Genomic DNA, 25,694 nt, shown 5'->3' on the forward strand with positions numbered 1-25,694 from the left:
AGTCATTGGCTTCAATGACTTGGTTATAGATAGATAGATAGATAGATAGATAGATAGATAGATAGATAGATAGATAAACTGAAAATCAAGATTTTTCAATTAGCAAAAGTCACTAATATAAAGTTGCCTGAAAGAATTTTAAATTCATCTTTGACCTGACCTACTTGGGGTCAATGAAGTCCTTTACCTGCAGAGGGCAATGGCCGACAGCCAGGAGATCTCTGTGTTGGAGAATAACTGGGTGTTCGAATCCTCGGGACCTTTGAGATGACATGATAAAAACAGGAACCGGAAGTTTGCATATGATGAGGTCGGTCTGGTGATGGAGGACTTACAATTTCAGCTGTGTTTTGACTTTCTTTAGATGAAATTTCTGTGGTAAGATATAAAAACCTTTACTTAAAAAAGTCCAATTAAAATATCAAACAAGTGAACCAATAAAAAGCCAGCTATTCAGTAAATATCAAAATAGAAACAAATGAGACCTCCCAAAGAAATGACTTTTTCCCACACTTCAACTCTAGTACTCCCCCAAATTTAATTCAAGTCCCATCTTGAATAAAGACTAACCTGTAAAAGATGTTGGACTATGCGCAATGGTCCTGTTTTCATCATGTTCAACAGTGCTGTTGATATCTGGCTCTACAACTGGAGGACGGCATTCTACTATCTTGCACGTATACACACAGCGCTTGCGAGCATCTGTGGTGCTCCAGTATACCCTGGAACATCTAGCAAACAGATTTGTAAAAATCACCAGAAATGAGAGCACAGAAGCAGAGATGAACATTTGTCAAAATCTCTTCTCATCTTAGACTCCTGGTCTCCTTGATTTATAGAATTTAGCTTTGTTTCATGGATTCTTATTATAGATTTCCCTAGTTAGGGTGTTCCAAGCTTTTTGGAGGCCTTGGTTTTTCTTAGCCTCTCAGAAAATAGCATCAAATTTTTGTGAGCAGGGGACACAAATAATAAAATATCCTAAAACGCGGAGAAACAAAAATACCAACTACTACAAGAAATAGTTATTGGCCTTCAGGAAGGGAGTACTGCCCCACAGTGTGTACAAAGTGAGGAAAGAGCAAACCTGAGGTGCTTCCTTTGAGACAAAGGAAATGAAACTGTTTCAAATTTTCTGGATGCTGATGGAGCCTAGTTTATACAAACAGCTGCCAACTAAAACGTGGAGTATAGAATGTGTTGTCAGAATTGGAATGCAGAATAAGTTGGAGTACCTATAGCGAAATGAGACTCTTAAGGGGGAGAGACAAAAAAGGAATTTTAAATTTATCTTGCCAGCTTGCTAGAAATTCAAACAATTTACTTCACGTAGGAAAAATTATAAATTCTTACTACAGAATCTGATTATTATTGTGGGAGTTTACATTTTTAGAAGGACCTATAAAATGTAAAATTGAGGACAGAGGCATGAGGTATGTATGATCCATGACAACAACCTGGACTTTTGAATCCAGATGAATGGAATTTAATAGAATCTTCAGAGACTGACCTTGTGTTTTCTGTCTAGGTTTTATGTAGAAATGATTTTGAAATATTTTTTATTTAAGTACAGTTGGTATATAATATTATATTAGTTACATTAGTTTCAGGTGTACAATAGAGGGACTTGACATTTTTATACCTTACAATGTGATCATCCCACTAATTCTAGTAATCATCTGTCACCGAGCAAACTTATCACAACATTATTCAATACTTCTCATCCATAACAGGATTTAGCTGACATAAAATGATACTTTAGTTCTGAGAGAAGTAGCAAAAAATGTAGTTAATTTTTAATAGCAGTTAAAAGTAGATAACAAGTATGGCTCTATATTTAATGACGTGCTTCAGGGTGCTCAAGTTGTGGGGGTTGCTGTATACTCTTGACTGTGCTACTTACTGATATCCGATAGGAAAGAGCTTATCTTCACAATCAGAGAGATCATTCAGAATTCCTAAGCAGTCAATTGTCATGGAGCCTGGCCAAGGAAAGAAGCACTTAATTAGAGGAGATAATGAGATATATATAATCACTTCATAAGCAGATCCTAGAAAGAACCCCAATGATACATCCAGCCTCCCGCAACAGCGAAGGTCCATGTCATACCAATCATCATGTGGATATTTTCTGGTTCCAAGCCATTAAGAAACTTCCTTCTCAAGCTGATTCCTTCAAAGTCCACAAACACTCTTCTAAAAACTTCAAATCCATTCTCAGGAACCACCTTAAATGAAAACCCAGGGTAGTGGTTAATAGGCTGTCCCTTTACAAATTATACTCCTGATATTAACTCTTTCAAAGGGAAAGTATAGAGCATATCTCAAAATCACCCTTCTGTTTCACTAGCAGGACTTCTGTAGTTCTCCTAAAAGGAGGAGATTCTAGGAACACCTAGTAGGAAAGTAACACAAAGTTTATCAAATGGCTTGCTATATTTAGCCTATTTTCCTTGAATTCCTAGGAAATTCAAAAAGCAACTAAAGCTCTCTCACCTCGCCTTTGATCAAATCCCGATGTCGTTGGCAATATACTTTTTTATCATCCAGAAAAACACAGTTCTTGGCTCGGGAACACATGAAGTGATAGTTGCTGGTGCAGGATGTGAGGCAGCAACCCACCGTGGCTCCTGGCTTTTGGCAGAATTCACATCTCTAACAATCCAGAAAGAATAGTCCTAGTCAGACTTTCAGAAGTTTTAAGCCATTTTCCATCTCCTCTATAGAGTCACCCCATTCTGGGTTTCCTACAATTCATTTTGTTTATTGATAATCTGCTGAATACAGATTATCAATACAGAGAAATTAATATGAGCCATAAAGCCTCCTCTACAAATCTTCTCTTTCCAAATGTCCGTGGAGCCCTATAACTACTAAATTTAAATATTATTAAAAAACAAAATAAAATAAATATTATAATTTGATTTAGAACTTGGACCAAAACATAGTTTCTCTTCTAGGATGCATAATAATTTAGAGAAAATGAAACTTTAAAGATCAATGCTAAAAACATCATCTTGCTAGAAAGCTATTATATCCAAAAGAACTCAGTTCCAGAAAGATTATACTAGTCAGAAACATAATGGTTCTCTAGTTACTAGGCTTAACAGATGGTTTTCATGACTCAAAAATTTCCTTTGACTAGCCCACATGTCACCATCTTATTCTGTCATATTCACAATCTGGGCTCCTCTCCAAGGAAGACTGTTTTTCCCTTTTGCACCCATCCTCAAAGGGTCAGAATAACAATCGGCCTATAGTGTATAGCAATATTTGTTATCGGCTGACCACTCTAAAGGCACTAAGGAAAACACCAGTGAAGGCAGCATTTAGCCACAGAAAGAACATCTGGAAACTGAGATGAATGGAAACTCTTCCATAACACTTGCCCACAAGTTCTTACCAACTGCTTGCCCCTGATCACAGCCATATGCACATTCTTAAGTGATCCATCGTCATCTTCAAACACTTCTGCTGACCACAAAGCGCAATTTACATGTGTCCACTCATTCTGGCCAATGTATAGCAAACGGCCAGCATCCTATGAAATAAAGACATTTCTTCTGTCTTTAAAGAACATAATGTCAAAGGTTTTCCTTGGTATTAGCTTTACTTCAGTCAAGACAACTTCAATAAAGCAATTAAAATCCTTTAACTAAAATTCTTTAACTTAAGGATACATACAAAGATCACAAATCCTTTTTCAATGTTTCTGTTTCCACCTCTCTCCTTTCTGACTACCTTTTCCACAGACTGGAAATATTTTATAACCACAGAATTTAAAAGTAAGCACTATGACTATGTGGTAAGTTTACAAAAGTGCACTGACTTTTTAAAAACTGTATTTCAAAGCCAGTTCTCTGAGTTTGCATTAAAAAACTTTTTTTATTGTAAGCTTACTATATGCCAGACACTAAATAAGGCTTTACATACATTATTTCCTTTAATCCTCATAACCATTCTGAGGTAAGTACTATTTTTATCCTCATTTTAAAGATGAAACAGGGTCAGAGAACTTAAGCTCCTTGCCAACGTCAACAAGTAAGCAGTAAAGCACAGAAATGGATCCAGGCAGCCTGCCAGAACTGAGGATCTTAACTAACCTTTCTATGTTACATTAAATACAAGCTATTTAATATGCAACTTGTATTTTATTGACTTTCATAAAATCTTTTAGAGAAACATCCTGAAGAAATTACTAGCCATCAGCAGGTTAATTTAAGGCAAATCATCTTTTAAATCAACTAAGTCAGTTATAGAAAAAAACCCAAGTGCCACAAACTAAGCAACAAACATTCATTAAATAAACGGCACCCAGTCATCAAGTTTAGACACAAAGGACAAAGAGTTTATTATGGGCATCTAATAAGTAGGGCCTCATGTGCCAAGGTACTTACATTAGCACTGTCATCACCATACATCAAACATAATGCACATTGTCTATTATCTTCTATGCCTGGGGGTGGGTTCAGTTCTGGACTATCTTCTCGACTCCTATCAGTACCTTGGAAACCCAAAAGACATCCAGTTAAAACTGGCAATACTATTTCTGACTTTGAGGACAAAAGAAAACAATTCAGCTTAAATACCCTATAGCCTATAAAATAAACACTTTCAAAAAGTGTTCGAAAAGTTAATCTATCTCACCATCTGTTACATTAGAGTATTTATATCAATTCCTTGTTAACATTCCAAGTGAAGCAAAAATAATAACTTGATTACATTTAAGGATGACCTGAAAATCTTTCCAATATGCAAGTATATTAAATTTAGATTCACAAAGTCAATATTTGCATCTAGAGAGAACTGGCTAATGACTTCATCTGGTGCCTTACTCAAAATCGGTGGTGTAGGAGGAAGTAGAGGAGTTGGGGAGTCTGGTTCTCCAGGCCCTTTGGGTTTGGGAGCTGGAATGATTTTCTTCATTAAAGGAGGCTGCTCAGTGTGGCTGTTTTCCTCTCGCTCCTGCCACTGAGCATAATTATGGTCAAGTGAAGGTGGAAGCACTGCGTTTGGTAACATCCCACTGCTGAAAATAATTGATTCAACAAGTATTTATTGAACTCCTTCAATATACCCAGAACTATACAAAATAATCAAATTCTTGCTATCATCAGGTCTTGGCCCCATGCACAAGCCAGTCACAGAATATAAGAGCAAGTCACAGAATTTGGAAACTGCCTAAATACATTATTTTTAAAAATATAACTTCAATGTATAACTCTTGGTTAAACTCCCCGAAACAAATGATAACTTTATCACACAGAATTAAAAGAATTTAGTGGAATAAAAATTTAAGGTTAAATATGGAGAATCAAGAGAGGTAGACAACACCATCTGAACTGAATAAAATAGAACACAATTACAACAAGCCCAATTACTGGATTATATACCGGGGTGCCAAAAAAACGTATACACATTTTAAGAGATGTTATCTATGTATTACTTTTCGAAGTTGAATTGAATTACGGTAGCAATGTGTAGTATGAATGTTGTCTCTAAGTCAGCACTGAAAAGGCACTTCAACTGACTTTTTAAAAATTTAAAACCTAGTCTAAAGAAAACTTAATCTAGAAATATAAGAATGGTCAGATTTCTAGCTGATGAGGAGAAAAAGTACTACAGAATTTACTTACTTGTTTGATACTTTATTTGGCTCCCAAAACCTGGACTTTTTGACACTGAACCATGGAAAAACACGTTCCATTTGCTAATAGAAAAAAACAAAGAAACAAAATGTAAGCGTGTGAACATTCACTTGGAAACCGCATAAAAACCAACAACTTCACATCAGCTTCTCTGTCTCTATGAGGATGATGTCAGGCCACCAAGGGAAAGATCCATCCACTCTGGCAACCTCACCAACTTCCTCTCAAAGAATCGGAGAAACAAATTAAACCAAAAGATGTTTTATACACATGGCAAATCAAAATGTAAATAAGTCTGTTCTGTTCATGGGGTAATTACCCATAGATAAGCATTAAAAACACGAACAATTAATATCATTCACCCGGATAAAGAAGGACTTGACCATGCTGTTGGCTTTTTTAATCTCTGGCTGGCCTCCATCTGAATTAATGGCTGCTTGAATGATCTTCACGATATCATCACTGAACTCCAACTGTATACAAAAAACAAGAATTAATTATTTATAAAACAGTGTACTCTCAAAATCACTTCCTCTTCCCTCCTAAGTCATCCAGCACAGAGATCCGAAAGAAAACTAACACCTTATTTTAATACAGTGTAATTTCTAATTAGAGGAGGAGTCTGAGATTTAGTTCACAATTAACTTGTGGCAGTCAAGAGATACACGGCTAATAAGGCAAGAATGCAAATAAATTAGCTGTATCATGGTAAGTCACCCAAACAGGGCCACAATTTTTTATTTAGGCTAAAATGAAGAAACAACTGAATAACAAATGTGGACCATGAGTTAACAGATGATCATTTTCTATATAGTTTTAAAACCATAAAATTAAAAGTCATCTATCTAAAAATGAATACCCTATATGGACATGTTATTCAGACGTTATCTCAAAAGGGGCAAACCAATTAACTTTACATTTTTATCATTTACCATTTCCCCATAATTTTTAATATAAAAATAATTTTCAGAGAACTCAGATGAAAGCCAAATTTAAAAAACCATTTTCAGACACTATCTTCCCTATCATATCATATCTTCTGAAACAGAGCTAAAACAACTGACATATTTTTAGGTACTAAAAGCCACATGACATTTCTAAATATAATACACATCATCTTTTAATGCTTACAACCAGTCTCATCCTCTAAAAGAACCAAGGAAGCTGAACTGGCAATTGAAATTTTGGTAGTTTGCTGTAGAGACATACCACAGATGTGTAGTTCCCTTGGTCCATTTTCCTTTTCACTCCTTCCAAATCTAAAGGCTGCTGATCTTCCTGCTTGCTGACTTCAGTAAGCACTGGGGGATCAGGTCCCTCTGGGGAGCTACGGGAAGGTATGCTCTCCTCTGTCTCAGGATTTAAGTCTGGAGGCTTGGCAGCCTGTTGCCAGGAAAAATATGTTTCTTTTATCTAACAATGAAAATGAGACATCTATGCAAACACTATTAAAATTAATAAAGATGGTACTTATAAAACCTAAAGAACATGAAAATAAGAGATTTCTCCAAAAACAGAAAAGGAAAGTTAAAAGGAGCCAGTTATCTAATATAATAGCTCAGCCAGGTTAACTTAAGAGCTTTGCTTGATAATTTCCAAACCTAGGATGAAGCAATAGAAACTATCCAGTTGCTTTAGAGTAAGAAATAGATGGCAGCTAATTTACCTACTCAAAAATCGGAGCTCTACTAAAAAGATAAAGCAGCAGCCTAACTGAGTTCAAGTTATCCATGTGGTTCTTCCAACATTATACCTTGTGTTCCCGATGACTACTTAGGGAAGCATAGTTTACAACTTATATAGACAAAAAGTAGTGGCTTTCAAATTATGCCCTGAGGAACCCTAGGGATCTCAGATTAGGCTACTGTTCTCTCTATTACCTAGATCACTGTAACTGCCTCCTAACCACTGCTCCTGCCTCTAGGTTCAGTCCCCCCTTCAACCCTTCCCCTCTCTCCAGTCTGAATCATTTTCTTTTCTAAAAAGCAACTCTCATCAGGTTACTCTTCTGGGTGAAGTCCTTTATTGGCTCCCCATAGCCTTCCAGTATAAGGGCCAAAGCCTCTGAAGACGTGGCCCCTTCCTATTTCTTACTCCAAAGAAGGTCCTACCCTTGGTTCTAAAAATGTTCTTAATGGTTTAAGGCCAAAACAAGAAACTTTACAAAATTAAATGAAGAATAGAGGAAAAAAACACCAAACAAACAAAAACAAAAAAACACCAGCACCCAACCAAACAAAAAACATTCTGTTACTAGGTAAAAACCACCTAAGAACAAACTCTCAGAAAACAAAATGAGACTTGGACCTACCTGTCGGTAGCGTAGCAAGTGGCTGGTGGTCCGCGAGTTCAACAAGGCTGTCAGAACTTGCTTCAAAGATATCTGTAGTTCTTTTTCAAGGGCCAGTCGCCACTCTGCAGGGTGCCGTTCAGTACAGTTCACACAGGTGTAGGCCACACTTTCTGGCAGATTAGACAGAATCTCATACATCTCATCTAGGAAAACAAAAACCTACAATGAAGAGGTGCTTTGAAGAGTGGGAGAGAGGGAGAAGAGGAAACTATTTCACTGAACTTAATGTAAAGCAAATGTTAGGAACAATATTAAGACTCTAACATCCCCTAGGAACTCACACATACTAGTCTCCAAGGGGACACTGTTAATACTAATCCAAGATTTGGTTATTGGGCAATGAGTGGATTACCAACAAAGGACAGCAAGTAAACATTTCACGAGGAAATGTTCAAGATAAATGAGCAAAAACTTAACACAATGTCGTTTATTCTAGAGACCCAAAAAATTTTTTTAAAAAGACTTTAAATAACAACACTACCATATTTTTACATTTATAGTAATTTGGGGGCTGTAAATGTAGCTGTACCAAGAAAGAAGGAAACTGTAATAAAAAGACTCCAACCTTCTGTACCTGAAAGATTCTCACATTTGGAATGGACCCAGCGATCACATTTCCCACATTGCATCATCTTACTCTCATAGTCATCATCATCGTAACACTTGTCACAGAGAGGGCAGAAGTTTCCTGAAAGCAAAGCCAAGTTTTCAGCAGTGCTTTGGTTCACACACCAACGACTCTAAGGCTCCTGACTTACATATGCCAACCTAATCTAAAATGCAAGCCACTAGATTCTTCTTCTAAAACTACTTACACGTGCCAGCATGAATCTAAGGAATGTTCCCATATATATAAAGTGTCAAAATTATTCTGATCTCTTAGAATATGCCACTAGTTAGCTTCTTTAGACCCATTTTTAAAGGTCATGAGGTAGATTTTATAGATAACATAAGAGAAGAATGGAAGAGAGAACTTGATCTCTTAAACTTTCCGAAGATGTTTAAATTTTTAAAAAGAGGTGAGGATATGGGAGTAAAAATTATTCTACACTTTTCCTTATTCCTAGTGCTTTTACAGTAGAGCTTACAGCTTCCTAAAATTCTGCGCCATGTACAACCTTCATCAATTCACTTTATCCATGAAGAACCTCTATTTTTTTTACTTAACAGACTTGATATTGATTTGCTTATTTTAAATAACTTCAATAGTGAACTTTTAAATATGATTATTATCCTAAGTCAGTAAAATAATGAGTTTAATGTATTAGTTATAATTTTTTCTTAGCATAACTACTAAAATGTTTGACTCAGTACCACTTAAAATCATTTCTGAAACAATCAAATAAATATCTATGCACCTCACTTTGGGAAATACTGGCTCAGAGCATTTCTTTGTGGTTATTATAAAAAGTCACTTGAGTTCTTCTCATATAAGCTAATAAAACATTTCCAGTTGCTGTAATTCTCTGTGTAAAGGAAAGAGCAAGGCCAGGAACTTAGTAAATGTGTTTAAATGGTACCCTCAATAAAATGGGTAAGACATTTGATGTTATTTCACTAGAGTGCTCAGTTTACCTCTAAAACATCTAAAGTATAACATCTAAAAGTTGACAAAACTGACTTTTATGAGGTACCTTTAGCAAAGAGTTTGGCACAATCATGGCACAGGGAGAAATCGTGAGACCACTGTGCATCCCACCCTTTGCCTGGAGTTGTGGATCCACAGCTCTTGCAGCGAACACACTTTGTACAGATCTGGAAAAGAAGAAAAGAAATTCAATAGAATTTCTTATTTTTAGTATCGCTTCTTATTTAAAAAGGTCACAAATGTCTAGAGTTGATTCTCTACTGGGAAGCTTTTACAAATGAGGCAAAAAAAAATGTTACACAGACATCCTCAAGCAAGGATATTCCCATCCCAAGTTGTGCACGCCCACAGTCCCAAGACAATTCTCTTTGGAACACTATAATGTGTGTACTCACCCAAACTTTCTTTTTCTTCGTGGGTTTGGTAGGATAGTTGGGTCCCAGGCACTCAGGGTGATAGCTATTTCGGCACTTATTACATTCCAGCAGCTGCTGTAAGAAAATATAAAGGCAAAAAGGTGGGTATAACATCACTTTCACTAAACACCTACTACTTTATCTTCAAGTATAGCACATCATTAGAACAGTTTAAATTTCCTCATAAATTATTTACTCTCAAAGCACAGGGATTTATTTCCTGCCAAAGGCACTCAGTGATGAATATTCTTATAAGGTAGATTTATTTTAAGGATTTTGCTATGTGTTCTGTTATAGTCCCAAAATTAAAACACAAAAATAGGCAATTGATTATACCCAATTAAATAGTCAAACTAAGCCAAGAGAAAAAATATAGATACGAAATCCCAAATTAAAAGGTAGAAGTGGAGACAAAGAATAATACTCTAAGTAGTTGTATTGCTTAGATTTTTACTTTTGTGGCCTGATGCTGTCTTCCACAAACATGACAGAACTTGCAGCGACGACAACACCAATTTTCCAGCTGGTCCTCCAGAGGGCGCTCGTTCTCCTCTAAACAAAACTTGTGGAAGGGCTCACAACAGACTTGGCAATACACAAACTAGGGGTAAGATGGAAACATAAAAGTTAATGTAAAGTAACATGTAGAAATATCAACCAAATCCTACTTACATACTTTGGGCTTTAGGAGTACGGTGGTATCTGTATTTTATTTAATATATATTCATTAAGCAATGACTGTGTTTTTAAAAAGCACAATTATTGGACACCGCAAGAGATTCAGAGGACTAAAGTGGGAACAGTATTAGAATTATAAAGTAACAAAATAATCCAAGATTTCATAGAATGTGCTAATAAGTGCTGTAATAGAGGTATAAACAAAGAACTGTGAGACTGTAAAAGAGTGGGGTAGGGAGAAATAGGGAGGGTTTTAAAGGTTTTCTACAATATTCTAAACAACTGTGAGCGCTGGTTTATCCTTACCATGTCTAATTTTAGAAATGAGTTATTTTCATGTGGATGTAGGAATTTTTAAAAATTCGAATGAGGATGACCCAGAATTTTCTTTTGCCATAAAAGAATTATTGGGACAACTGGTCAAACCTAAACAAGGTCCATAGCAGAGACAATAGTAATGTACCAATGTTAACTGACTGATTTTGATAATTACACCGTGGCTATGTAAGCATGTCCTTGTCCTTGGCGTTAGGAAATAAACAGTAAAATATTTAGAGGTAAAAGGGCATATGTCTGCAACTTGCTCTCAAATTTTTAGGAAAAACTGTGTCTACATATAAAAATGTGTGCGTATTATTTATTTTGTAAAATAGAAATATAGAAAAAGATAAAGCACATGAAAAATGTTAACATTTGGGAACTCTGGGTGAAGGGGAGCGATATGGGAATTCTTTGTACTACTCTTGTAACTTTTCTGTGAATCTAAAATCATGTCAACAAAAATTTTTTTAAAAAAATCAGATGGAGGAAGAAATTATCAGGCACTGGTTATGCTATAGAAGTGTAATGAGGGCCGTGGGCTAGTCATTCTGTAATTCAGTTTTTAGGAATTCTGTGGGGTTGCTGTGCAGAACTACACAACTTAAATTAGAGCAATTATACTCTGAAAAAAAAACCAACCTGTTTTATCACAGACGTTGAAGAAATGGTGCATAAATTATTCCTATGGGTAGCCTATGTGTGGATGCAAAGCATTAGATTATGTAGGAAAAGAGATACAGCAGACCCCTGGCACTTGTAGACTGAATATTCTTAATAGTTTCAATGATATCTAAAGCAACAGCAGCATAAACAATACTGAAACACTTCTGTTGATTACATGTATACATATGTAGATGGGTTTATTATATATGTATTATATACACACACATATATACATACACATATACATACATATACGCTGATTTATCTAATTATATCCTTAAGATGAGTGCAATTGCTGGGTTAGAGGGTATATCCATTTTAAAAATAGGTATTTATTTCCAAACAACCCTCAAAAAGAAAGACTGTAACTAATTTAGATTTCCACCAACAGAGCCCCCATTTCTACATGATCCTTTTTATCATGCTTTTAATTTCCAGTTTTTGGTCATCAGAAGGCTTACTGCCCCCTCTCACCATGTTTTGATTTCTCATTTTGTGAACCACATATTCCTGTTCTTAAGCTTATTTTTTTCCTGGGTGTTGGCTCCTTTTTCCTTATTAATTTGCTAAGAGCTCTTTAGAGACGTGGGGGTTTTGATATTCAATATAAAACAACCATCAAAAGCATCTCTTTCCTGAAGAACACGACATCTTTTTTTCCATGTTTGCGTATCTAGCAGAAAAATCAGAACGCTAATAAATGGTAGGTTTAAGAAACTGGACTACTAAAATTTTCCCTCACTAACTTTGCTAATCTAGTAAGAAGCAGATTTCTTCCTGAAATCTCTAAAAAACTTCAAAAGCATTTCATTAGCTAGTTTAAACAGGGGATAGTACCTGCTGCTACATACCAACAAAACAGAATATAATAATTTTTTTCATCACAGCAAAATAATGTACCATTATACTTTCTAGGGCACCAAGAAGCAGGATATCTTACCTCTACATGCCCACTACTGGCACAGAGAAAACAAACCACCCTGGGTGTTATAGGAACAGAGGTCAAGATTCCCAAGCCTCCCATCTCCCACACATTTTCTGCTTCACAATCCTCCTGTGGAGAGAGAGAAAAATCATTTATGAAAGTTTTACAAAGAAATAACTTTGGGTTGAAAATAAGGGTAAAAAAGGTAAAATTATAGTGACACCTGAATGTCGAGTATTTAATTTCAACGAGTTCAAAATAACTGCTACTTTAAAAAATTTTTAATCTCAGCTACAAACTGTTAAAAGGCTCACCTATTGGCTCAATTCATGTTAACTATAATGCAAAGATATACTGGGATTCCTGTTTCTCTCAGACTTTCGCTGATTCGAGCAATCAGCATTTGATAATTCCCAGGTGGAAGAATTATTTCCTCACATACTGCTCTCCTCTAAAAGCACTTTATTACTCAGGATGGGCAGGAATATTCCAATGCCTCTGCTCCCACAGTGACCAAAGCTCTCACATACCCAAACCCATCTGCTAATAATGGTAGTTCTTTTTCATCCCCCCGCTTAGTGCTTAATTTCCTCTTTTAATACCGTCGGTAAACATCATTTTCTTGATTTAAAGTCCATGACACTCAGTATACTATGTGGTCACTAAGCACGTTTACCTTAAAGTCCACTCTGATCCTATGGACGCCATCTGCTGGGATTTTTTGCTTAGAACTATTGCCATTGGAGAGAGTGCTGAGGATGTTCAAAGTGCCTGTGTTCTCCTGCTTATTGACTGGAGGTGGTTTTTCCTACAGGGATAGAAGATAAAGAACAAAACCACACCCTACTTGCCTTCACTTTTGCCACAGAAAATAATGCAAATGACAAATCTTATTAATAGATCTGGAAAACATGTTTCCAACACAAGTATCCTGTAGAAAGAGAAGTAATCTTCAGAAGATTTTTTTTCCATTGAGGCATTTTATTTGTACGTATGTATTACATCCCTAAAAAAAGAATCCCAGGATTTCCCCTCTGTGTTTTTGTCTTACTTCTTTGTGGTCCATGATGCCTGCAGAGGTTCTCAGCACAATGAAACCAAAGTGATGGGACAGGGGCAGATTATTCTGCCCTAAATCTTGAAGTTGCACATCAAATCTAGGCTGATCATTCCACACTTGTTTAACCTGCCTATGAAGTTCACAACAATTTTCCCAGCTCTGTGATCATCAGTGATTTCAAATTTGCCAATGTAATCATACTTCTTCATCACAGTTAGAAACCGGATGATGACTTTGGTACGTGGCCTAGTAAGAACCTAGTGTTTGCATCTCTTTATGGCATTGTTGATGCTCTTGAGAGCATCAGCCAAGATGTACATGTACACCATTATGGTGGCACAGAAAAATGGTGGAAAGAGCTAGAACATTCTTAAAGATCTCTCTCTCCACATAATAAAAATAGTGGGCATAGGGAAGGGTGATTGTTATAGACAAATATTGCTAAAGGCTGTTGAGAGCAAAAATCTATTTTGCTGAGTGGCCAGCAGCCTAAGTATAAGCACACAGGGCCACAAAGTAGGGGAAAGAGACAAAAAAAGATATAAGCTAAAGCCCAAACCTAAAGTTTGTTAATTTTAAGAAATTCCACTGCCATCTATATAGAAGCAAAAATGCAGTTTCATTCACTCGATCATGTAAAAGTCAAGAATAAGGCTATTTTCCTACAGAACAGAGGAAATGGCATCCTTGAAGAAATGGCAGAGAAACAAATCTCTCACCTTTTCTTTTGGTTTTTGCTTTACAGGAATACTTGGGCGAGGAGCCACTTTTTTCTGCTTGCTTTGCTCTGGACCTAAAGAATTCAAAATAAATTGCAGTCAGATGCTACTAAACTTACAGTTAATGCTAAATAGCAATGACTACTTTAGGACCGATTGGCCTGTGAAGAAAGAGGTTTTAGAAAAAAAACAAAACTATTTAAACTCCAGGCTTTAAATAGGAAATTAAGACAGTATCTCCAATTTAACTGGTTTTTTGCTTCTATTTATTATTATATAATGGTTAAAAGAGAGCTAATTTTCTTGAACCGAAGACTTAAAAATCTACATTTCAGGTTTCCAAATGTTGTTTAAGACATCAGTGCTTTGCTGGCAGTTCTGGTTCAGGAGCTCCTTCTCGTCTTCCTCACTCACCTGATTCTGCTGCTGGTGGAGGCTGCTTTTTCTTGGGCTCACCGGGAGCAGTCTTGGGAACGTCTTTTCTTGGTGGTGCTGTGCTAGGTGGCTGTGGGGGGACGACTGGGGCTGGCTGGGAGACCTGCTTACTGGACTTCCTGGAAGTTGGAGTGGTAACTTGTTTGGATTCAGGTCCTGGGGCAGAGGCATTCCCTTCTTCGCTCTTTTCCTCGGGCTTTCGCGGAGGAGGTTCACTATTGCTTTTCTTAGGGGCAGGATCCTCTCTTGCTGATGGGGTAGGTTTCTGACTAGAGTCCACCAAGTTCTTCACAATACTGCTCTCTTTCTTTTCAGTGGTCTTAGATTTTTTCTCTTTCTTTTTCACAGCTAGGGAAAATAACATGATTGTTTATCATAAGTGAGAAAAACTTCATTTAAAATAGGAGTATAGGAATGTAACAATCTTATTCTCAGTTTCCTAGAGCTAAAGTTGACACTGAAAGGCTCAAGAAAGTTAATGCCTACTTGGCCAGGTAAAATAGGTACTTTTGTTGCTCTAAGAAATGGAACAAAGTATAATTTTTATATGAATTTAAAAGTTTTATTATGGAAATTTTCAAACATACTCCAAGATAAAGGGAGTAATAAAATGAACCTCAATGTACCTACTGCCCAGCTTCGACAACAATCAACTACCTGGAAATGAGCAGTACTTAAAAACCAAACCAAACAAAACAACACTAGTACTCTCTTTACACTAGGTGTACAAAACTATATGGCATTTAAAAAGGAAGCATTTTGGGAAAGATCTTTTTACAACATTACCTTTTGCTTGCTTCTGAAGATAGGCTTTGGAAGGCATCCACTGTAGATTCTGACATTTTCTCATCCTAGGATAACAAGGTATACCATAAAGTAAATGACATTTAGAAGAGAAGCAATTGGAACAAGTGTTAATTTGTCTGCAAGAATCAGTGAACCATTATGCAGGTTCATTATGAGAATTGAAAAAAGACTGCTCGTTACTCAGGTTAAATCTGAGCCCCTGAGTTCTTCGATCAACAATTTTACCTACCTTTAGGACCTAAAAGGATCAAATATCAAGTTATTTTTGAAATAAGACTGCAATTTCTTGTAACCTACTACTGACTAGCATCACACACAAAATGATCAGTCGATATTTCTTGTCATCAGATCAGTTCTGCTCCCTTATGAGATTAGTGCTCATATAATAACCTGGATACAAGATGGACTAAAATTACCCATCAAGTCTTCTGTCTGCTACTACAATGCTATAGGTCTATGTCAGGGCTTTGATACAGATTTCACCCTTCAATTTAATGAAACTCAAACTCAATTTGAAGTTTAAAATCGAACTGAATCCATTTCAACCCCTAAATTTCGTATAATTTTATCTTGGTATCATGTACCTTTCTGCTGATCTGTGAATTCTCACTCCTTTAAAGGGACTGAAACAAGATTCTTACTTAAGGCTAGACTAAACCAAAGCACAGAACTACTTAATGTCTCCTAGAAATGGCCTCCCCAAAAGTAAGTAATGCAGCATTTCTTCCAACTATGTTTCACATAAATCGCTTTCATGTTATTCATTCATTCAGAAAGTATCTGTTGATAAATAATATCTATTGCTTATGCCAGGTACTTTATGAGATGCTCAATCACGAAAATTTCTGTTTGTGCAACTTTCTTGATCCATTTTAAACAAATTATCCCAGAGGGCAGAAAGTGCTTCCGCAAACTGACTTAGAAGAAGGGAGGGAGAAAAGGTAATTAAAACTTCCGTATCAAAAGTCCCATATGCAGAATAGAGTCAAAGGAACTGTAACAGCTGTATACAATGCCAGAGGGGTAGGAGACTGGGGAAGGGGGAGTTATCACTTTGTGAGGTGTGTAAATGTCTAACTATTACATTGTTTTGTACACGTCAAACTAATAAAAAAAAAATACAATAAAAAAAATTCCACATGCATGAAAGTATTTTGTTAGACAGCAGAGACATATATATATATGTATATATATACATATATATACATATATATATATATATATATATATAAATATAAGATACAACCAATATTTCCTGAATGCCATAAATATAGAGGTAATTTCAGTTGACCTAATAAATATTATACCTAAATTTGTCAGTTTTCAAGTAGAAACTCTCCAGAGCTGTGCTGATATGGCAGCCACTAGGCACATGTGGCTATTTAAATTATTAAAATTAAATGAAATAAAAAATGTAGTTCCTCAGTCACTAACCACAGTTCAAGTGCTCAATAGCTACATTTGGCTAATGGCTATCACATTGAATTGAGCAGATACAGAACATTCCCACCATTGCAGAGCATTCTATTGGACAGCCTTGTGCCAGAGTATTTATTTAAGCACAGCCCAAACCTGGCCACATAACAAAATCCAACCCCGCAACTAATATTGCAACTCAAGATCTCAGTCCAACCGCATTCAGTTTTCTGATCCATCTCTGCAACAAACCAAGCACAAATAAAGAGCCGTCATGGCTGAGATCAACACCTCAGAATAAGAGGCCCACTCACTTGCAGCACTGCTTCTTTATATTGCGGCCACCAAACTTGGGCTTGTCTAAGCAATTAGTACAAACACCACAGTCCTCAGGCACCTGGCAGCCAGGACACTGCCCACACCGCCTCGATCGCCGTCCTTTCTTTACTGGAGGTTCCTGAGGTGCCTTGTTTCTGGTGACAGGTTTAATCGGCTTGATGGGTGGGGCAAGAGGTTCAGCATCTTCTGAGCCAGCAATTGATGACTTGTCTGTTAAAGAAATGTGCCATCAGTTCTAAGGAAATGAACAGCTAATTCCTTCTTAGGAGGAAAGGCAAAGATTCTTACAATCCATTTATATTATCATATACATTCAAATTTTTTAATTGGGACTCTGAAAAAGAAATACATTATAATAAAAACATACATACAGAACTTGGAGCCTGTTTAAATAATTATTTCTATGTTTTTAAATGCCTGGGAACTTGCAGCTTGAGGAAAGCAGAAATCCAAATGCGGACAACAAAACAGTCTAACCTAAAATTCAAGAATATGAATTGAATGCTTCTGAAGATTCTCGAAACCTCTAAATTTTATATGAGCAGCCATTCACCCAGCATTTAGAACTATATGGCTACCACGAGAATGTGCCTCACTATCCTTGCATAACTGATTGAGGGCCCCAGCTGCCACGCTCAGAAATCCAGTGGTACAGAGTCCATACTTACCAGGGGACTTGCTGCCAGGCAGTGACTGAGCGTGGCAGGGCTACTAAGGTAGACCTATTCTTGAGACACAAGACTCCTTTGACAGTCAACTTTTGCTCAAAGACAGCTTTGCCAAACCTTCTTACGCGGCGTGGCAGTTTAAGGAGATTCTGCCCAAAGATCCTGTCCCTCCTTCATTAGAGTCAGACTTGCAACACAGCCTGACAGCTCTCCCAGTTTTCCCCGGCTCCTTCCCCATTTCCACTCACAGGCATCTCCTCTAATAAAATCCTTGTGCATTTACTCCCCCCTGGCCATCTATTTTTGGGGTGACCCACACTCACACACAATGCTAAGAAGAGCCCACTAGGCATCCCAAGAATGATCAGAAAACAAATCAAATGTCTGCGGAGACTTCAAGGTTGACAGCCCCGACCTACCATCATTCCCCATGGAAGACAAAATCTTTTCTCGTTCTTCCCATGGTAAGGCACTCAGGGTGGGCATGTCATCAGGAAACACAGCTCGTTTTCGGCCAAGGGCAACAGCAGCTCTTCTGCAGACATGTTTAATCCGGGGTCCTCGCACAGAGGTCTCTGATGAATCACTTTCTTGACCCTAAATATGAGGCAAGCCAAACACAAACAATAACAACAATATATGGTTAAAATATAATTAAAAGCAGCTAAGGTACTTTTGATTAACTTTCAATCTAGAATCAACACATACAAGGAAATAACTGGAAATCTAGTTATTTCCAGCTGATAAGCCACATCAATGTATGGAAATCAACTACTTCTGTATCCTAAAATTGACAGAAAAAAAAAGGACTTCTAAAAAGCACTTCTAATTAAAAAGCAGAAATCAACTAAGACTCTCTTCCCAATTACACTACTTCTTGAAAATTCCCCTCAAAATTCAAGTTGCCAGTTTATATTACCAAAAAGTTCGGTCTGGTGTAAATAGGGCTTATCCAACCATAGACTATTTCTTATATTTCCCTGATCAACAGAGAAGTAGGGGAAACAGCCTACAAATGGAAGTACCAAAGGCCATGGCTCCAAACAGAAACGTCTCACATTTTAAAGAGTCACTGCTCTTACCACCAGGAGGCTAACCGAAACACATCCAAAATGGTGTCAGAATTAAGTCCCTGGTAGAACTCTCAACTGGCAGAACTACTGAAATATGGCCCTAGGTTGAATACTATTAAAAACCTAAGTTTGTGTTCATTGTAACCTAACTTGATGTGTTGGCACAAATGCGCATCTACGACTACACGACAATTTTTAAAAAGAACCTAAAGATCAGTAGGTTTTCTCAGAAGAGAACAGTGCAAAACTTACTGTATTAAAAAAAATGCTGTTCTTTATAAAAATGTGTGTCATCATCTTAACTAACTCAGTTTTACAGTTTTCTGTCCCACAACTTAAGGCCAAGTGCTTCTCATATGTATTCTGCAAACACCTATTATCTATTGCTCTAATCACTCACTACTCAGAGGATGAGAATATACCTCACCCCACCCCAGCCTCCATTTTCTATAGTAAACAACGAAAACGATTTGACTACAAAAAAGAAACCTTCAAAATTAAGTCAGAGATTCCATGACACCAAACCCATTAAGTACAAACAACTGAGCATTCTCTGTAGTATGGCCCCAGCCTACTTTTCAGTCTTACTTCACCACTTTCCTGCATGTACCGGTACCAGTCCAGCTATTCACCATTCCTGAAGTGTTTTTCCACCCACATTGTTCCCTCTTTTTAGAATGTTCTCCTGTATCATTTTCTACCCATCAAAATCCTACCAGTCCTTAAAGGACCATTGCAAAATGCCTCTGAACTTCCTCTACCCTGCTCCTGATTCCCATAACTGGATGTAATTGCAACACTTAACCTAAAACTTGCTTCTAGAAGGGATTCAATATTCTGTTGATTTTAACAGTCAAGATGGAAAAGAGTACCTGTGCTTTGGGCTGGTCAGTTTGTTTAAGACTCTTACTCTTCTCAATCTTGCAGAGCTGGGCTTTGGCCTTTTTTAGGAGGCTGGCAACCCTCTTGTCAGTCATTGGAAGCTTGTCTGCCTGAGCCAACATGGAGCCTATGGAGGAAGTGGAATGTTTAACAGTGCTAGATGAAGGAGTGGAAAGGCAGTGGGTTTTCTCCTTCTCCAGGGATGGGGCAGTTGGGCCGAGGTCCAAGTTGGTTTTCTCCAGATTTCCTCTCCCTCTCTTTATAAGTATTTTGGTTTTGACAGCTGTTGTATCCCCAAGAGTCACAGAAGCAGTATCAGTTCCAGAATCAAGTGATGAAGACTTCTTCCGCCCTGTTGCTTTTTTGGCAGAAGATGAAGTGGCAACATCTTCACCAACAACCTTCTCTTTGGAAACCCTACCCACAGGATACAAAGCAGAACTACTCTGAATTTCTGATCCCTTTTTCCTTTTCTCTTTCCTTGACTCCCGCTTATTCTCCTTCTCTCTCTCCCGGTCTCTCTCTCTACTCTTGTCCTTCTCCATGTTCTTGTCAGCATCTCGATCTTTGGACAGCTCCTCAGGGGCCTTGTCTTTATTTTTCCCTCTTTCAGTCTGAGAGCCTGGGGTAAACCAGGGGAAGAGAGGAGAAGGGCTGCTGGATGAAAACGGCTCTGCTGGAGCACTAGTCTGCTTTCTTGGTCTCTGGTTTTTCTCTGCAGATTCCCCAGACTGAGTCAGGGAATGAGAAGGAAAAGTAAAAGTTGGGTTTAAGGCACTAGTGGCAAGAGGACTAACAGATATGCTTAAGGAGGAAGAGACAGAAGACGGTGGGGTGAGAGGTGATAGCTCAGAGGTACTAAGCCTTCCACTTCTTGTCCTCATGGAGTGAGACGGAGATCTTGGTTCAGATCGAATAGGGCTAAACACTTTTCTTTTCCTTTTTCTGTTAGATACTCCTGAAGATGTTCCAGCAGAAGTTCGATTACTAGGCAAGGTTACAGACTCAAATATTCTAGAGTGAGCCTCACTTGGAGTAAATCTTGGAGCTCTCAAAAGAGGGCTCCTTTTGTGCATATCAAACCTTGTTCCAGAATGGAGTGGTGAAAACAACCGGGCTGAAGCAGCAGTACCAGACGTAGAAAAACCAGATGCGAAGCCAACATCCTCAGGAGTTAGTGGAGGAGGTCGGAAATTATCAAATATTGGTTTGCGAATAAGACCTTCTTTGGCATACTTTGCTGAGGAAAAGTATTGTGGCTCTGACCTAGAATGCTTTAAAGAAGTCCACCTAAATGTCGGTTCTCGCAAAATAGATTTTCGCTTCCCTTGCATGGGAGCAGCAGAAGCAGGCAAAAATGGTGACGCTAAAGGGATTGTTGGAGGCATAAGCCAAGGTGTGTGGTCAGAGATACTGGAGGCTGGCTGCAATGGTGGGGGAGGAGTAAGGAGAGGTGGAGGTGGAGAAGAAGAGGTCTGCTGCTGGGGGGCACTTTGGAGAGTTGATATTTTTTTCGTTGTTCTAGATCCAAAACTTCTCTCCGACACTGAATACCTTCTGCTTCTTCTATCATTACTATCGTTTTCTGGGGGTTGGGAAATAGGCAGTGGAGTATGAACTTCGGGGGTGTCGCTCCGGTCTTCAGGAAGTACCTGAATCTCCTCAGAGGCCTGAGAGTCTGTGGAGGTATCAACACTGGGGCTACTAGAGCGAGAGGAGTCTGAAGACATTTGAGAGGAGTGCTGAGAAGCTGCACTTGATTTTTCAGACGATCCACAGGATGTGGCACTGAATCTACTATTTGGTGTAGACTCTAGTCGGGCAATTTTAATGGGAGGGTCATAATCCTCATCTTCTATAAACCGCCGAGGGGTTTTAATGATCCGTGAGGAGATGGCACTAACAACAGGCATAATGAACTGTCGAATATTTTTGACCTGTGTCTTCACCTTTCTTCCTTGCAGCTGAGCTGCTTCTTTTTCAATTTTCTTTTGAGCCCCCTTTTTTGCCCTCTGCAAGAGCTGCTTAGCAATTGTTGCATCTGTCCTTTTAGAAGAAGGAATAATCCTAACTGGCTTAATCCTTCGAGGGCTTTGTCTGACTACTGTCTTCTCTTCTTTTGTGAGTGGAGGTGTTCCTTCCTTGTCTTTCCTGACCTTCTGGGGCTTTTCCAGTTCAGAGTTAATGAGGAGACCTGAAGGGGTCTTTATCCTTTCTGTTGATGGAGGCCTTCCTCGCCGTCGTACAATCTGTACCCCCTTCCTTCCTATTTGAAGCTTCCCTGTCTTAAACTTAGACTTGAGAGGAGAGAGTTTACCTGCTCTTAATTTTTTAATCTTTGTGGCTTGCTGAAATGTAGCAGAAGGAGTCCGTTTAATTTTTTTCAGGCTATCTTCTTTGTTTCCCTTTGGTAACTCTGAAATGTCCTTTCCATGTGTTATTTTGATTTTTACTCCAGGGAAGGTGGGAGGTCTTCCTCTCTTTTTTTCTAAACTTTTAGAATCTTTCTTCTTGATCTTATCTCCAGATTTGGTCTCTGATTTACTTAGTGGGGAAAACACAGATGGATCTGAGAGGATAGCTGAATTTCGGTCAGAGCCACTTCTAGGTCTTCCGCGAGGTTTTCGAGGACTAGTTTTAACTGTGTATAGAAATTAAACAATGAAGAGCACATATTTAGCTTTGTAGTTCAGGTTTTAACTAAGCTGAATATAATTTAGCACAAGTCACTTTGTACTGAACTTTACTTGGGTCTAATGAGTCAATAAAACATCTTAATTGTGCTTAGTTTCTTTTCCCCAAAAACTTGCCTCAAAGAAATCAACTAAGCAACATTCCACCTAAAAGAGAACATTTAACTACTTTTTGATAGAAAAACATATAATAATAAAAGGTTTTCAACTGAGCAATTAATATACAAACTGATTTCCCTGCAGCTTAGGTGAGCAAGGTTTTTTCTGAATTCAAAAAAATGTTTTAAAAAAATCTGTACTACCTTTTTCATATCCTTACCACTAAGATTAGCATTTGAGAACATGTTTACAGTAACTCATCCCATCTCTTCAATAAATGTGAACAAAGTGCTCTTCAATCAATAACATACCAACTTCTATAGGAAAAGGCTCAGCCTCCTACATGTTCAATCTGTTTTGCCATAGTAAACTAAGAAAGCTGTACTGAATAGAAAAACACTCATGAGACATCAGAATATGATCACTGAACTCAGTAGCATGTAAACTAATGAGTGATGTGACATAATGATGTGCCCATTAATCTATTGCCACACCTCCAGGTTCTTGAACTAGTTAGTCTCAAGTTACAGAAAACTTTTAACCTTAATTGATGTTAAGAGCAAATTAACATTTTATCAAACTAGATTTCTTCTATCCTAAATAAAAGGAATTTGCCAATTTATAAATCAGCTCAATCGGCTACTTATCAAGAGACTTAAGAAAACAAGACTGCTTCCTAGAATTCTTTGTGAACCTGTATTTTCTAAATATATTAAGAGTTGCCTAGTCTATCATGTCTTATCTTTCATGCTTTTTAATGTTTTATATGACTCAACATTATTCTGACATTAAAACCTCCCCTAACAGTCACCAAGAGATTTATTCCATTATGATGAATATTTTAGACTATAGAACCACCTTCTAACAGAACAGAAACCAACAAAGGTCTCATTGTTGAGCTTCCTAACTATAAGTGCTTTCCTCACCAATTAACTTGAGTCTTCCCTTAATAGAGTAAGGATTCACAAATCCATTCTCAATATATACTACTTAACAACAAAAGCAATGCATCAAGAGACAACAGAGAAACCATGTTTCATTTCTTAAATAATGAAGCACATCCAGATTGTTAAAAAAAAAAAAAAAAAAGGCAAGACAAAATTCAAGGTGGACTGACAGCCAAGAAAAAAACTTAAGAGGAAACCATCAAGAAAGGGTTGTGAATTCACAAAATAAACTACCCAGAAATAACATCATCACAAGATTCCTTATCATCATGGTCGACTTAAATCTGGCCACTCATAGGGCTTTATTAATTCTGAAAACCTCTTCTATCCAAGTTTTAAAAGAAGCTTTGGCGGACAAGTAGAAAAAGCTAAACAGAGAAGAGTAGTTCTGCCGCCAACTTCCATAATCCATAACACATTCAAAGAACTCACAAATCAATTGCAAGAAATTGCTCATCGTGTATTTTTGGGGCCTCATTTTGTCAATTTATAAATGAAGGGTAGACCAGCTATTCTCTAAAATCACTTTCTGATATGAAGTTTTAAGATTTCACCACACATTAAAGAGAACATTGCTACTGTCTAAATGACACAGATACTGGGACCCTACTAGCTAACTCCTTCCAACTAGAATGGCAATACCACTGCCATTTGGGAAAGGAAAAACTGTCAAATTGTGTTTGAATTAGATTACTATATAACATATGATGACTCTTAAATATAACCGAAATGCTAACAAACATCACAAACTAAGTCTATGTCAAAGAACAAAAACACATATTTAATTAGATTGTCTATCCACATAAAAGAAAATCATGGAAGAAGTCAGAATGGCAGCACAGATGGAGGATGTTTTTCCATCAAAAGATCTACAGCACTCTCTTTTCTGCACGCTACTAAGTGTTATTTTCATTAAGAACTGTCTCTGTAAGTCTAGAATTTCAAGACAGTCTACATATTTTCTTGGTGAGAACAACAATGACAAAAATTTGCTTTATTTTTTGTTTTATTTTAATACAGACTTTCAAGGATCAAGTGAAATAGTTCATACAGTGCTAATATTTTGTTTTTAGGTCTTTGACTATAGTGGAGCAAATTTCGTAAAAAACAATGGCCAAATTATTCTCAAGTCATATATAATACCATACAATTCAAAATATGTAAATCTGAGGTTGCTCTCAGTAGGTTACCTTCAATTTCCTACCAGGTTATCCAATCATTCCATGGAAATCTACCTCCCATGCTTCAAGTGGTCCCCACAGAGAAGCATAATAAGGAATAAACCAAAAGTGGCCTGACGGAGAAGAGTCCCATAAAGAGGTCTATTTCATAAGCCATTTCCTACTTAGTGTGAGGGAAAGGGAAGGATGTACAACCCCCTCCCCCCACCCAGTATTTAAGACATCCTTTACATGCAAAGAAGGCAAGGGAAAGCCAGTCTCTTAACAAACAAAAGCTAAAGGCACAAGGCACAATGCGCTTAATTGGCCATACCTGAAGGAGACCTTGTGGGGCTTCGTACTCTGACTTCTTCATCTGAGCCAAAACCTAAGAACTGCTCATCCTACAACAAAGGAAAATTATTTTAAATTCAGAAACCAAAACATGAATGTGAACAAATTCCAAAGAAATGCCGAGGAGATACAAATGAATTTGAAAAATTAGCCTCTATATATTAATCATCATTCAGATGGATATTTAAAATAATGAATATTGAAATAAATGGACCCAGCCATACAGCTTCACTACAGACAAACAGACGCTGTGTAGTAATTGAACAATGCATTGAAACATCATTTTTGGTGCATAGTACACAGGGGACAGTTCTAAATTTCAAACTATAGATACAGCCCAAACAATTAAAGAACGACTTTAATTCAAGTAAGCAAATCAGTATAATGGCAGAAATATACAGCCCCAATATTAAACAAACAAATCTTCTCAACAAGTAGTTGAGACTACAG

The 25,694-nt window shown here is 37.4% G+C and overlaps 1 protein-coding gene and 1 pseudogene across 11 annotated transcripts in view; both read right to left on the reverse strand.

Moving 5' to 3' along the window:
* KMT2A (lysine methyltransferase 2A) overlaps positions 1-25,694 on the reverse strand; it is a 78,096-nt gene that overhangs the window by 28,088 nt on the left and 24,314 nt on the right. For 4 of the 11 annotated variants that reach the window (XM_074335402.1, XM_074335395.1, XM_074335400.1 and 1 more), the window contains 25 exons: positions 25,225-25,294; positions 19,982-22,632; positions 18,456-18,633; positions 17,344-17,578; positions 15,593-15,657; positions 14,786-15,154; positions 14,372-14,445; positions 13,269-13,400; positions 12,608-12,721; positions 10,460-10,606; positions 9,985-10,080; positions 9,636-9,756; positions 8,567-8,689; positions 7,960-8,144; positions 6,858-7,061; positions 6,011-6,121; positions 5,637-5,710; positions 4,836-5,029; positions 4,398-4,504; positions 3,404-3,541; positions 2,497-2,655; positions 2,111-2,228; positions 1,904-1,982; positions 571-731; positions 188-373 (listed from right to left, as the gene is read on the reverse strand). In XM_074335402.1, the coding sequence (XP_074191503.1) occupies positions 188-373; positions 571-731; positions 1,904-1,982; positions 2,111-2,228; positions 2,497-2,655; positions 3,404-3,541; positions 4,398-4,504; positions 4,836-5,029; positions 5,637-5,710; positions 6,011-6,121; positions 6,858-7,061; positions 7,960-8,144; positions 8,567-8,689; positions 9,636-9,756; positions 9,985-10,080; positions 10,460-10,606; positions 12,608-12,721; positions 13,269-13,400; positions 14,372-14,445; positions 14,786-15,154; positions 15,593-15,657; positions 17,344-17,578; positions 18,456-18,633; positions 19,982-22,632; positions 25,225-25,294 (6,091 nt within the window). The remainder of the gene's footprint in view (positions 1-187; positions 374-570; positions 732-1,903; positions 1,983-2,110; positions 2,229-2,496; positions 2,656-3,403; positions 3,542-4,397; positions 4,505-4,835; positions 5,030-5,636; positions 5,711-6,010; positions 6,122-6,857; positions 7,062-7,959; positions 8,145-8,566; positions 8,690-9,635; positions 9,757-9,984; positions 10,081-10,459; positions 10,607-12,607; positions 12,722-13,268; positions 13,401-14,371; positions 14,446-14,785; positions 15,155-15,592; positions 15,658-17,343; positions 17,579-18,455; positions 18,634-19,981; positions 22,633-25,224; positions 25,295-25,694) is intronic. The other 7 variants (XM_019716227.2, XM_019716228.2, XM_074335399.1 and 4 more) reach the window with 5 other exon arrangements.
* Positions 13,408-14,365, reverse strand: LOC109437198 (small ribosomal subunit protein uS8; annotated as a pseudogene).

This window comes from Rhinolophus sinicus, linkage group LG06, assembly GCF_036562045.2.
Source record: "Rhinolophus sinicus isolate RSC01 linkage group LG06, ASM3656204v1, whole genome shotgun sequence".
NCBI lineage: Eukaryota > Metazoa > Chordata > Mammalia > Chiroptera > Rhinolophidae > Rhinolophus > Rhinolophus sinicus.